The 14,412-nt window shown below is 40.6% G+C and overlaps 1 protein-coding gene across 2 annotated transcripts in view; it reads left to right on the top strand.

Moving 5' to 3' along the window:
• BPHL (biphenyl hydrolase like) overlaps positions 1–14,412 on the top strand; it is a 38,689-nt gene that overhangs the window by 14,412 nt on the left and 9,865 nt on the right. For both annotated transcript variants that reach the window (XM_089682221.1, XM_089682220.1), the window contains exons 4-6: positions 2,339–2,492; positions 7,214–7,345; positions 10,844–10,967. In XM_089682221.1, the coding sequence (XP_089538347.1) occupies positions 2,339–2,492; positions 7,214–7,345; positions 10,844–10,967 (410 nt within the window). The remainder of the gene's footprint in view (positions 1–2,338; positions 2,493–7,213; positions 7,346–10,843; positions 10,968–14,412) is intronic.

Below are 14,412 nucleotides of genomic sequence, written 5' to 3'. Positions count from 1 at the left end.
AGCCTGTAAAGGCTTTTAAAGTGTTTGCCTATGGATAGTAAAATTTACATTGATTGTCGTTGTTGCACAGACGTGCACAATTTTAAAGCATGACGTGTTTGGTATCTAGTATCTATGTACTCAGAATAGCATCATCTTTTATATTTAAAAAAAAAATGGGTTATATATTGTGTGTTGCATTAAAATTCAAACCCGTATATTTTTTCCCAACAAATTGCATTTGAAAAACCACTGTGCAAGTACCATATGACATAAAAAAATTGAAAACCTACCATTTTATTCTCTAGGGTCTCTGCTTTAAAAAAAATATATAATTTTTGGGGGTTCTAAGTAATTTTCTAGCAAAAGAAAACTGATTGTTACATGTAGACAGAAGTGCCAGAAAAAGACTGGTCCTTAAGTGGTTGCATTGCTCATTAATATTAATGACCCTTACATACTAAATATTGGGCTCTCTATTGCAAATAACGTATTTGAACATAAGGATGTTGTGATGATAGCACCTTTCTGCAGGAATTTTTTACATTTTGGGATAAACCACAATACTGTGTTATTCACTAATTTAGTGAAACTCGAAAAATTAGAATATCGTGCAAAAGTTCCTTTATTCCAGTAATGCAACTTAAAAGGTGAAACTAATATATGAGACTCATTACATGCAAAGCAAGATAGTTCAAGCCGTAATTTGTCATAATTGTGATGATTATGGCTTACAGCTCATGAAAACCCCAAATCCACAACCTCCGAAAATTAGAATATTGTGAAACGGTGCAATATTCTAGGCTCAAAGTGTCCCACTCTAATCAGATAATTAAGCCATAACACCTGCAAAGGGTTCCTGAGCCTTTAAATGGTCTCTCAGTCTGGTTCAGTAGGAATCACAATCATGAGAAAGACTGCTGACCTGACAGTTGTTCAGAAAACCATCATTGACAACCTCCATAAGGAGGGAAAGCCTCAAAAGGTAATTGCAAAAGAGGTTGGATGTTCCCAAAGTGCTGTATCAAAGCACATTATTAGAAAGTTATGTGGAAGGGAAAAGTGTGGAAGAAAAAGGTGCACAAGCAGCAGGGATGACAGCAGCCTGGAGAGTATTGTCAGGAAAAGGCTATTCAAAAGTGTTGGGGACTTTCACAAGGAGTGGACTGAGGCTGGAGTCAGTGCATCAAGAGCCACCACACACAGACGGATCCTGGACATGGGCTTCAAATGTCGTATTCCTCTTGTCAAGCCGCTCCTGAACAACAAACAACGTCAGAAGCGTCTTACCTGAGCTAAAGAAAAACGGACCTAATCTGTTACTTAGTGGTCCAAAGTCCTCTTTTCTGATGAGAGCAACGTTTGCATCTCATTTGGAAACCAAGGACCCAGAGTATGGAGGAAGAATGGAGAGGCACACAGTGCAAGATGCTTGAAGTCCAGTGTGAAGTTTCCACAGTCCGTGTTGATTTGGGGATCCATGTCATCTGCTGGTGTTGGTCCACTGTGCTTCATTAAGTCCAGGGTCAACGCAGCCGTCTACCAGGAGATTTTGGAGCACTTCGTGCTTCCTTCAGCAGACGAGCTTTATGGGGATGCTGACTTCATTTTCCAGCTGGACTTGGCACCTGTCCACACTGCCAAAAGCACCAAAACCTGGTTCAATGACCGTGGGATTACTGTGCTTGATTGGCCAGCAAACTCGCCTGACCTGAACCCCATAGAGAATCTATGGGGCATTGCCAAGAGAAAGATGAGAGACATGAGACCGAACAATGCAGAAGAGCTGAAGGCCGCTATTGAAGCATCCTGGTCTTCCATAACACCTCAGCAGTGCCACAGGCTGATAGCTTCCATGGCACGCCGCATTGAGGCAGTAATTGCTACAAAAGGGGCCTAAACCAAGTACTGAGTACATATGCATACTTATACTTTTCAGAGGTCCGATATTGTTCTATGTACAATCCTTGTTTTATTCATTGCATGTAATATTCTAATTTTCTGAGATTGTGGATTTGGGGTTTTCATGAGCTGTAAGCCATAATCATCACAATTATGACACATCACGGCTTGAACTATCTTGCTTTGCATGAAATGAGTCTTTCTCGTATATTAGTTTCACCTTTTAAGTTGCATTACTGGAATAAATGAACTTTTCCACGATATTCTAATTTTTCGAGTTTCACCTGTACATACAGGTAAGTATCATTATAAATTTACCTGTAGTTGCAAGTCACCAAGCGATGTTTACTACCACTTTAAAACTAGCATTATAAAGTGTTTGGAAGGTAAACAGTTCACATGTATGGTGTATATATTATACTTCTGTAATAAAATTGTGAACACATTTTTGTTGTAGGCTCTACAATTCAAGAAATTTTCATTGCTAGGGTGGAGTGATGGAGGCATAACTGCACTGATTGCTGCGGGAACTTACCCATCTCTTATCAATAAACTTGTTATATGGGGAGCCAATGCCTATGTGACTGAAGAAGATCTGCAAATTTATAATGGTAAAGTTAATAAACAATAATATGTCCATTATCTTGTTTTTTAAATCCTAGTCATCACGTGCAGTACGGCTGTTAATATAGTTCCTTGTTGCAGTGGTATTGTGGCTAAAATTGCCTTGAGCTCTAATGCAAACTTAACATGAAGCAGGTAAAAGCATAATACAGTCATGTTTTGTAAATGCTTACTAACAAGGTTTTCCATTAATTATTTCCTTTCCATAAAGTATTTTTATTCCCTTACATTATGCCTCTGAAGTTGATACCACATTTGACTGCTTCTGAAGAGTCAAATCCCTGGATACAGGAGCTGAATGTGATTCAAAAATGGTTGTTTCTTTCCCTTTCATTGCACCGATTTGTCACCATGAATTTTTTATTAATTAGAAAAAAGGCTGTCATGCACACTACCATGTCAAAGGGTGTAGGGCATTTGTTTAAATTGAGTTCTGTCCTCACACATGATCCCCTGTGCTTTGTGTGTACATGCAGCTAAAACCTCTTATTGTACAGTATGCAAGAATGGAAGTGTGGAGAATGAATTAAAAATAGAGTGGGGAAAATGAGGAGGAAAATTAGAAAAGCACACCATAAGCATGCTGAATTGCAGAAATTACAATATAACACAGTATACTGCAAGACTGATGTAAACACAAGGATGTTCAAACAACAGTCTGGGAATTTGTGTCTGGCAGGTTCCATGTGTATAATAGGAAAATGCATGTGGCTGATGACACAGAAGTGAAACAGTTGCTGTGCTGCTGGCTTTTTAGTAGAATATTGGTGCAAGCAGATTTACTTGAGCTTACAAAACAGAAAATAAAGGATGCGGTTTCATTTCACAACAGAGTCTAAACATAGTTTCTCTTGTCTCAGTTTCTTCTTTTTTCACTTCTTTAAATGAAAATGCTAGATTACATGGAAATAGAGGGTCAAGGTACTGCTTGTGCAACGGCGACTAATAAACTGGCATCTAATATTTTGGCAGGTTAAAATATATGTCTGGTCAAAACTTTAAATTACCAGTTGGTGTATAACTAATTTCTTAAACAGTGTAGTGCATGACGTAGTGTATTGCAGTGTATTTTATTTCTGTTTATTCTGTAAAAGTACCTGTTGATCCTGGCAGTGAAGTTCATTCAAACCTTCTCCCTGTTGCAGGGCGGCTACACTCTTGTATCTTAATATTCTTCCAGTGTAGCCACCTGGGAAAATGTTAATTTCCACATAGACTATAAGTGGGATTGTCAGCGTCGTCATGCCACCACTATGCCCTGCTTTAGCTCTCTTACACCATTATGTGGGACAGCCCCACCACCCATCATGTTTTCAGCTCCACCTCTCAATTCCAGAGATTGTCCCTGCTGTCAGAGTGCTGAAGGGTTCAGTGCCAGCATTCTTTCAGTAAAAGCCCTGGACTCTGACAGATAACCCAATGCCCTTTTGGATATGTTGTTTTGGACTGTGCACAATGCACAAACGAGATGGCTTAGAAGCAATGTTACTGCATGCATATACAGTACATTGGAAGTGTGGGGAAAGTGATGGTAATTGGACGACTAATAAAGCATAATTACTGAGTTATTTGTTTTTTTTTCAATCCAAAATGAATGAGTTATTTTAATTTTATAAAGATTATAACTTTATCAGTTCACTATTGCTATTTTATAAGCTGTATTACAGGATGAAGAATTTCAAAAAGATATATTATACATGCCTTGGTCATAAGAACGTGTCCAGTGACAAATGAGGATTCAAAATTGGTGATCCGTGTGGAAACGGCTGAAAAACGCACTCACCAGAAGCAAGACACATAAACACAGTGTGCATCTAGAGCTCATGGATCCTCAATCCAGAAGGGAATAAAGCTGGTCCAGTTACAGGAATGGTGGATCCCTCCTCTGTGGATGCAGCAACAGAACGTCCTCTTCCCAATTAGGTGTAGGATTCCAAGATCAGGATTCTGCAAGCAAAAGCTCCTCAGGGGAGTTTTAAGGAAGGACACCCATAGTGTAGTAGGTTATAAAAAGCAGCTTTATTAAAAATTATAGTATCCAATTCAAAGTAGGCAGGTATCATAAAGATGTGTCAGCAAGACAAACTAACCCTGACACTCTGAATAATGGCCGCCGGGCCTCCTCGTGGCTCCGGCGGCGTAGCGTCTCGACGTCCAGGCTCTTCCTTACGCGTTACGTGCGCACGCACATCTTCAGAGGTATGGAACCATTGGCGTGATGACGCGAATAGGCGCATATAAATAAGCATAATGACGCATGCGCGGTTTCGTATGCGCCAGTGTGCAATAACTAAGGCGCATGTGCGTGGCTCCGTCTTCCATTTTGATGGAGCTCAAAGACACAGGATAGAAGGGCAAGAATGCCCTATATTTGACAAATGAATGTCAATGAAGACAAGTTCAACAACGGTGTGAAATACACCTATTTGAAAGACAATCTGATTCAAATCTATATAAAGTATATAAAATAAGCGCGATAGCGCCAATGTGTTGAACTTATTCCAATTATGTAGTATAATTTGAGTATGTGTATATACATGCGTCATTATTTCTTTGCAAGTTAAAATTTACCAACATTCAAAAAGACATCATATACATAAAAGTTATATGCCAGAAAAAAAATTCTCAGAGAATAAAACTAAAATAAAATAAAACGACTACAGAACTAAATCTGCACTAACCTCAAAACTAATGACACATGTGAAAATCATTACGAAACCGAGCATGCGTCATTATGCTTATTTATATGCGCCTATTCGCGTCATCACGCCAATGGTTCCATACCTCTGAAGATGTGCGTGCGCACGTAACGCGTAAGGAGGAGCCTGGACGTCGAGACGCTACGCCGCCGGAGCCACGTGGAGGCCCGGCGGCCATTATTCAGAGTGTCAGGGTTAGTTTGTCTTGCTGACACATCTTTATGATACCTGCCTACTTTGAATTGGATACTATAATTTTTAATAAAGCTGCTTTTTATAACCTACTACACTATGGGTGTCCTTCCCTAAAACTCCCCTGAGGAGCTTTTGCTTGCAGAATCCTGATCTTGGAATCCTACACCTAATTGGGAAGAGGACGATCTGTTGCTGCATCCACAGAGGAGGGATCCACCATTCCTGTAACTGGACCAGCTTTATTCCCTTCTGGATTGAGGATCCATGAGCTCTAGATGCACACTGCGTTTATGTGTCTTGCTTCTGGTGAGTGCGTTTTTCAGCCGTTTCCACACGGATCACCAATTTTTGAATCCTCATTTGTCACTGGACACGTTCTTATGACCAAGACTTTTAGTGGACTTATATCTGTCTTATTATCACTACCTTTTGCGCTGCACTATTTTTATGTCATTCCATTTTAAGTACATATTGGTTGCTTAGAGCGCTTAGCCGCTTTCAGGACTAGCGCTCACTGCTGTTCTCCCTATTCGATATATTATACATGACTTTGGGAATCCTTTAAGTAATGTTTTATATGTCAGCTTAGCAGTCCGTAGATCAGGTGGCTACATTTTTTCATACTTATTTCTTTTTGTTTTCACCCAGTAATCCTGCATATAACACAATTCCCTCCATGGGTGGCTACATTCACTCTCCCACTGTATCTATGGAGGGAACCATGGTTGCCCCCCAGGCTGGACATCAAACACATTTCCCTTCATCTCTATTACAAATGAAGTGACAAGAACACTGCATTTCTGGTAGAATTAAGAGATCTTATCTATACTTGCTAAAAATGTTGTTATGCAGCCATCACATCTAAGGACTGGTAAGCTTTTCGTTCTTGCGTTTTAGTTATCTTTTAAGATTTTGCTTAAATGTTTACAGACTTTTATTAAAATCAGACAAGTGTATTTAGTAATAGTAAATACTCTTTCAGTGGTACTGTAATATGACTAGCTACCTGGTTTATGTTTCTACATGGTGGCAGCAAGATCACTAAATTCCCATGGAGTACAGTAATTAGAGTCCTGCCTCCTTGAAAACCTAGATATCTGGTGAGACAAAAAAGAATGGAAGAGGCAGAGCAAGTAGTTTATTTACCTACATTGCAGAAAAAATAAATGCATGTCTGTTGTATAATTATCTTCTTACAGCTTCATTTCTGTAACAGCATATACATTACACAAGATAGCTTCTTCATTGTGCATCCATTGTTAATAATATGATGTGAAGGTGCAGTTAATTAACAGATGTGTACCATAACAAACATTGACTCCTGGAAAGCATCTGTGTATAAATTACCAAATATACATACAGCTAAGTCATATACATGTTTGTTACAAATTGGTTTGTGCAGTATATCTACAGTCCCCAGAAGATAGTTCTATAACTTGTAATAAAACAAGTGACCAACAATAGCGGCATAGACAGAGAGGTGTACATAACTGCACATTCCATATATAAACGATATAGTATGCATTGTACATAACTTGGTAGTGTGTATTTTTCATATTTTAAATGGGTTATTATCCACAATATAACAGGTGTTAAATTTTTGTTCCTATAGTAGCTCCATTATTAAATATCACCATTTCCCTGTCATTTTCATTCTTGCTAATGTGGTGTGCAATATGTATTGTAAAGATTAAGCTTCCTTTAAAATATCACCCTAATTGCAGTTGTCAGTGTGAATATAGACATGTGGTGCATGATCTGTGTGACAGTCAAGTCAGCAATACTCATTCTAACCTGTCTTGCAACCTATTTAGCTGTAAAGGATGTGTCAAACTGGAGTCAAAAGATGAGACAGCCCATGGAGGAGCTGTATGGAAAGGAATATTTTGCAAAAACGTTTTCTGCTTGGGTGGAAGTTATCGGTCGGTTTCTCAATGTATCTAATGGTAAGTTTATTCCCTAAAGACAAGTGTTTAAAGAAATAGCTTGTCAGATTGCCATCTATTGTCTATATCTGTTACTGGTGAATCATAAAAGTACAAGAGCTGATGTATTTCTCTCAATCTTTTTTATTAAAGAGGAGCTCCAGGCTCCCCCCAAAAAATTTAAAGTTAGCAGCTACAAATTCTGTAGCTGCTGACTTTAAGTACAAGGACACTTAGCTGTCCTGGGGTCCAGCGCCATCCTCACCCAGGCTAGCTCTTCACTAGCCTCATGGTTCCTAGCACCGGCATAGCAAGCAAGGGAAACCAGAAGTGAAGCCTTGCGCTATCACAGCCGGTTTCCTTCTGCGCATGCACAAGTCGTGTTGCCCCTTGTGAATGGTCCCGTTCTCTTCTTGAACCTGTGAAGTGTCCCAGAAGTCTGCAGGGGTAAGGAAGTGGGAGCTGGTACCTGTCAAAAGCAAGTACCCGCTTCCCCCTCCCCCTTAAAAGTGCCAAGTGTGGAATTGGAGGGGAGGAGGGTGCAAACAAGCGGAGCTTCCCCTTTTGGATCACGCTCTACTTTAAGGCATTTGCAGAAGGGGACTGTGGATGCATCTGTATTGCATTTCCCTTTGCTTCCAGATAAGCACTCCAATGTTAATCAGGGCCACAGTAGGGGTTCAGGGGTACTGGGTAGCTACTCAGGGTCCTCATTCCCTAATCTGGCTGCAGTGCAGTTGGTCTTCCACTGCAACTCTACCGAATGTTAAAAATTAAAATGATCAGCATTCCAGCAAGTAGCAACATGATACTGCATTAAGCTGCTGTAAAAGCATGGACAACAGCTACATGGTTTGGACAGACATGGACAAAGTCTGTCGTAAATTGAGGATTCTGGCACTTGGTGAAGGGATGGAGATGTAGTGAGTCAGTGAGCTGTTGCCAACTCTATAGCATAGTAGCAGGTGCCAGGATTGGAGTTGGTGTTTGTGGTGTGTATAGGGGTGCATGGTGCTGTGTGTAATGGGGTGTGGTGCTGTAAATATTGGAGTGTACATATTGAAGTACATGGTGCATATTATATTACGTGATGGGTGTGAAAGCAGAAAATTGCAGTCTTTCTTTACATTATATGCATGTAAAAGAATGTGTGGGCATGTACCTTGAAAGTAATTCAGTCATTTTCAGTGGTGGTAAAAATGTGCATAGGACCAATCTTGTACAGATGTAATAGAAACAATAGTACGGGGTTACTTTAATTTGTGCGTGTGCAGAAATTGTTAACGAATATGTGCCACTTCTAAGAATAGCACTGTTATTCTTTAGCTGTATGATTCTGGTTTTCATGTATGCATTATCCAGACAAAAAAATAGGAGCGGCATGCACTACAGTCAGTAAGGTTTATGGTTACCATTTAGGAAATGTACAATGAAAGGCCAAGGGTTGGTGCAAGACGGCAAGTGTCAGTCACACTTCAGATGGGTGAGAGTGGCGTAAATTAGAGTGGATTTGGATTTTCAATGTGTGAGTTTAGCAATTATGGTAAAGTCCATGAAAACTATATATTAAACTGATAATACTTCAGTTACAACCTGATTGTACAAACTGCTGAGTTTAAAGTTGTATTAAACCCAAAATCAAACATTTATTATACTGCAGCTTGCTAGTTCTTGGATGTAATGGCTGCATTCATTTTCTTTTTTTAGGCTTTTTTTTTCTTCTATTTTTACCTGGTGATCCAGCAAGTAAGTCTGTTGTTTTTCAAAAGAACAAGCTCTTTAGCTGATTAAGTTACATTGATGAGGCAAACCATTTACCACTCACAGGGGTTCTTACAATGATTTTATTTATTTTACTAAAACCTTTATCTCAGAAGTAAAAAAGCAGTTTGCTTTAACTGCTTATATAGTGTTAACTTGAGTTTGGTTTCAGTTTGTTAGTCTATTTAAATCTGCTAGTACATCCAACATTACCCTCCCCCTAGATTGGCAATGCTGCTGTTCAAAGGTGCCCCTGTGCTCTTTAATCCAGAGTGTAAGCACTCTAATACAGGAGGTGTATTACTGTCCAGATCACCAGGTGAAAACATAGGGAAAATGCAAAAACAAATGCAGCCAACACATCTAATGGTTGGTAAGCTGCAATATTATTACTCTATTGGTTGTAGGTTTAATACCTCTTAAAATATAATTGTAAGAATATATAAAAGTTTAAACTTTTTTTTGTTAGAGCTAATTAGATTGTAAAATTGTACTTTGGCAGAGAGATATTTTTTATTTTTGAGTCATTCAATCTAATGTTAGTGGATTGTGCAATGAAAAAGTAATGTGCGTTGCTCCACTCCCTATGCATATCAAGCCTTCCTATTGGCACTGGTGCTGCTCCACAAATGAAAGGACTGAAAAAAGGACTATCTTTCTGGATCCTTTTTGATCATTCTACTATGCAATCTGAAATGTACCTAATGTATGTGTGTGTATTGTGCTGATTATTTAATAAACTGCTCACGGGTTTTTATGGGTACTCTTTCAGCTCTTTGTGACAGCAGAAGATGCATTGGGGTCGATGCAAAATTTGATGCAGCTGTGCATGGTAGCCAATCAGCTAACACCTCGGTCACATCAAGCCGACTTTGAAATCGTGCGACTTACAGTGAAGTTGCACGATTTTAAAGTCGGGGGACATGCCGATTTCAGGCGCAATTTGCAAGACATCGGATAAGGATGTCTATGCAAATCACACTAAAAGTAGTGAATGTACTACTTCTGAAATCGGTGCGGCTCCAACCAAGTCGGGACCGCACCGATATGACCGCTCCAATTGCGGACAATAGGGTGTGACTTGGCATATGATTTGCAAGTCTCAGGGCATGCACATTGCATGCCAAGTCGCACCCGATGTGACCGGGGTGTTAAACCTTCAGCTTGTTCAATTAAGCTTTGACGAAAAAACAACTGGAAGCTGCACCTAATTTTGCATCTCTACAGTTTTAGTAAATCAACCCCATTGTTTTCAGGTGAGAATGAACTCCAAGAGATGATTATGTTCTCCAAACACTACTAGAAAAATTTTGTTTGTTTACAAAGCATTCTTTCCTGACTTATGTGCCACCTGTCACATAATGTTTGGTTTTTTTTTAGCAGACCTTAAGGCTAGGTTCACACCTTTTGTGTTTTTGACACGTTTTTGATGCATTTTGTGGGTTTTTTTTTTCTTGTTGCTAGGAAGATTTAAAATGTAAAACGTGGCAGAAAAACGATACATGCTTTTCTGCAGTGTTTCCATTGAAGTCTATAGTACCAAAAATGCAACTTTTTGCGTTCAAAAATGTCCCTGACCTTTCCAAAGAACGCATAGGGTGAAAATGCGCATATGTGAACATGTCTAATAGGAAATGATGTTAAATGGACTGTACTGCGTTTCTGCAAAACGCTGCAGAAAACACTTAGGTGTGAACCTAGGGTAAAGGAGCCTCCTGTACCATTCCTAAGACTAAATGCAGTTTATGTTTCTTGTAGGTAATATATGTCAGCACTTGGTGCCCTTAATTGATTGTCCAACATTAATTATTCATGGTGCTAAAGACCCAATGGTTCCATCATTTCATCCAGAATATCTTCACCAGCACATTAAAAACTCAAGGTAAGACATAAGCTAAGGTTCTGTCATCTTACATACAGTATATTCATGCGCGTTAGCACACACGCGTCATGGGTACAGCAGTCCATTTATTCGAATCAGCTGCTGCACTCGTGAGAGATATGGGGAAAGAAGTCCCCAACCCTTTTTTTAAAAGCACACTACAATGGCATCACTGTGCATCTACTAGATAGTATTTTTATACAGGTCGGGAATGCAATCGATTGTGCATGAGTTCCTTACCTGTATATATATGAAACTAGCCTTAATGATATAGTCATTTTAATTTACTGTATGTTCTCAGCTTGTCCAAAACAACTGCTAGTAGTTCACTGTATATTACTGACTTAGAGAGTCACTTTCAAGAGGAGTATTAGGAGCTTGGAGATGAATACTGAATAAATGTAGTAGGCTACATAATTCCTCCTATGGTTTGGAGTCCTGTTGGTGCGACAAATAACTCAACTAAATAATGTGGCCCCTTTCACATGGTTGGTCTGATCAGGTCCACCTGTCAGGTGGACCTGATCGGATGGTCCATTTACTCCTATGAGCAAACAGGTGTCAACCGGACTTCATTTACATCTGCCTACTTCCAGTACTGATCCAATCCGCTAAAAAAACGGAGATCTTCCGTTTTAGGCAGATCGGATTGGAGGGTAGCCAGCTTTAAATTGACAGGCAGAGTCCATTTTGCTCCTGGCAGCCCATAGAGCAGAGCGGGTCCTCTCCGTGTCCGCTCTGCAGAAATTGAACAGACACGGATGTGTCACCGACCCACTCTGTTCCAATGAGCAGGGGATCTGGATGCTGAATGGATGGATTCCACATGGAATCTGCACTGTGTGAAAGGGGTCTTAAACCACCCTCCTCTCACTGCTACAAGTCTCTGTAGGCCATAACAAAATTTCACTTCAGTGTTCAAGTTAAAATGGTTGTAAAGGCAGAAGGTTTTTATGTTCATACATCCTATGAAGTTAAAAAAAAAAAAAAACTTCTTCATGCAGCTCCCCCATTATACGTACCTGAGCCTGATCCCGATCCAGCGATGTGCACAAGAGCAGAGGCTCTCTCAGTTCTCTCCCTCCTGATTGGCTCCCGCTACTCTCAGTCAGTGAAGATCAGGTGGGGCCAAGACGCGCTTTGTGTGCCTTATAGACACTCAGAGCTCAGGATTAAGCACACACAACTGCCCCCCCCAGAGCAAGTAGCTTGCTATGGGGGCATTTGGCAGGGGGGAGGAGCCAGCAGCACCGGTGGAGGACCCCAGAAGAGGAAGCCATTGCACAGGGCAAGTAAGTATAACATGTATTTTATTCTTAAAAAAAAAAAATTTTAAATCTGCCTTTACAATTACTGTAAACCTTTCATTACTAGTACTGCATATGAACCTACATCACCGCTTCCAGCTGGTCAGGCCATGTGACATTCTTCCTTCAGTGACCACGAACTTTATAGCAGAACTGTGTAGCAGACTCTGCTGAACAAACCATTGTCTCTGATTACTGGCTAACAAGCCACTGATCAGAGCTACTAACCTAAAATTTGCCCCCTCCTACCAAAACCTGATTCTGCTCCTGTGCCTCTCACCCTATGCTTCTTACCCCTCCACTTCCCTGCCACTAGTTGCTAAAATGCACCACCACCTCTTGCTGCCCCTTTTCTGCACAGCAGCTATGTCCTCCAGCATCGTTTTCTCCCCCCAACCCCCGCCTTCACCAATCCGCTGTGGCTCCCATGCAATTACCAGATTCCCTCCTCTGCCTCTCCCATTGGCAATTACAAATAACCCACTGCCTAAAGGGTTAAATATTTCCTCCCCCTGCTGATGCGACCCCCTCCCTTCAGTGCCTCACCACCACCAAGTATTATCCTGCAGGGGAGCATTTTTGGAGGGTTTTTTTTTTTTTTTTTTACTACTGGTTAAAAGGAGGAGGGGGGCAGTTGGCAGAAATCTCAATCACGCATTTTTGCTGCCACCAAACCGTGATGTAAACAAAGCATGAGGCCTCGTTCACGCATGGCATACTACAAGGAGGCCGTGTTTAGGTGCTCAGGTGTTCCGTTCATCCCCATGGAGGCAATCCCACTGATGTCATTTGGGACACAGGAATGCACAGGATGTAAAGTGTACGTCCATAGAGGGCTGTGTTTACCCACACAGGGATGCACAGGTGCTCTGTGCATCCCTGTGCAGGCAGTCCCATCCATGTCAGTTGGAGCACAGCGGCTGCATGGACACTGTTCCCAAATTGACAGCCATGTTGGTGCATGTCCCTGAACTCACATTGTCTGTTTGCGGTCATACATCTATACACTCACAGATGTCACACCTGTCCTCGCAGCCACTGCATCCCAACTGACATGAATAGGACTGCCTGCACAGGGATGCACAGAGCACCTGGGCATCCCTGTGTGGGTATGGATGGATGTACAATTTAGTACACCCCATGTGCACGAGACCTTAATAAGCTTTCAGCAGGACTATTGTGTTTGTGTGCAAATAAGGACTTTTAGTGTTGTGGTTTTTTTTGGGAAAAATGTGATGCAAATATCGCAGGGCCTTTAAAATCAGTAGCACTTTCTTTTTATTGTATTGGTCATGTGCTTTCAAAAAATATATGGTTTGGGGAATATTTTACAAACTGAAAGTTGTAAATGAAAAATGAAAACCTCCAGATTTTTAGAGAAATTTGGTTATTTACAGTTTGTGTACGTTTGTTAGATTTTCACCATTTCGCAAAAAGGTGCAATTTTACAAATATTATTCACTCAATACAGGTTAAGCTTTTATATTTATTAGGAAATTAAAGTGGTTTTAAAGGCTCAAGGTGTTTTACCTTCATGCATATTATGCATGAAGGTAAAAAACCTTCTGTGTGCAGCAGTGCTCCCTGTCCCCTCAACACTTACCGGAGCCCCATCACAATCCAGCGATGTGCATGACAGCCTTGGTTGTCCCAGGTCTATGCCTCCTCACTGGATGAGACTGCAAGCGGGTGCCATTTGCTCCCTCTGCTGTCAATCACAGCCAGTCAGCCAATGATAGGAGAGAGGGGGTGGGGCCATGTCACAGCTCTGTGTGTGAATGGACACACTGAGCAGCGGGTGCCCCCATAGCAAGGTGCTTGCTGTGGGGGCACCCGACAGGAGGGAGGGGCCAGGAGTGCAGGCGGTGGACCCGAGAGGAGGCTGCTCTGTGCAAAACCACTGCACACAGCAGGTAAGTATAACATGCTTGTTATTTTACCAAAAAAAAAAATGAACCTTTTTAGCATAGTTTTAACTGGAAGTTGAAAAGTTGAAACGTGCTTTGTTTGCATCTTTTTATATATATATATATATATATATATATATATATATATATATATATGAATTAAATGTAAAATAAAAATATTTTTTTGATAAACATTTGCACATATATCACAAGCTATCAGTACCGCCTTTT

This window comes from Staurois parvus, unplaced genomic scaffold (genome assembly GCF_062004578.1).
Source record: "Staurois parvus isolate SC_StPar_1 unplaced genomic scaffold, SC_StPar_1.0 ptg000287l, whole genome shotgun sequence".
Lineage (NCBI taxonomy): Eukaryota > Metazoa > Chordata > Amphibia > Anura > Ranidae > Staurois > Staurois parvus.
The sequence above is the reverse complement of the archived record's forward strand: the minus strand, read 5'-3'. Positions and strand labels throughout refer to the sequence as shown.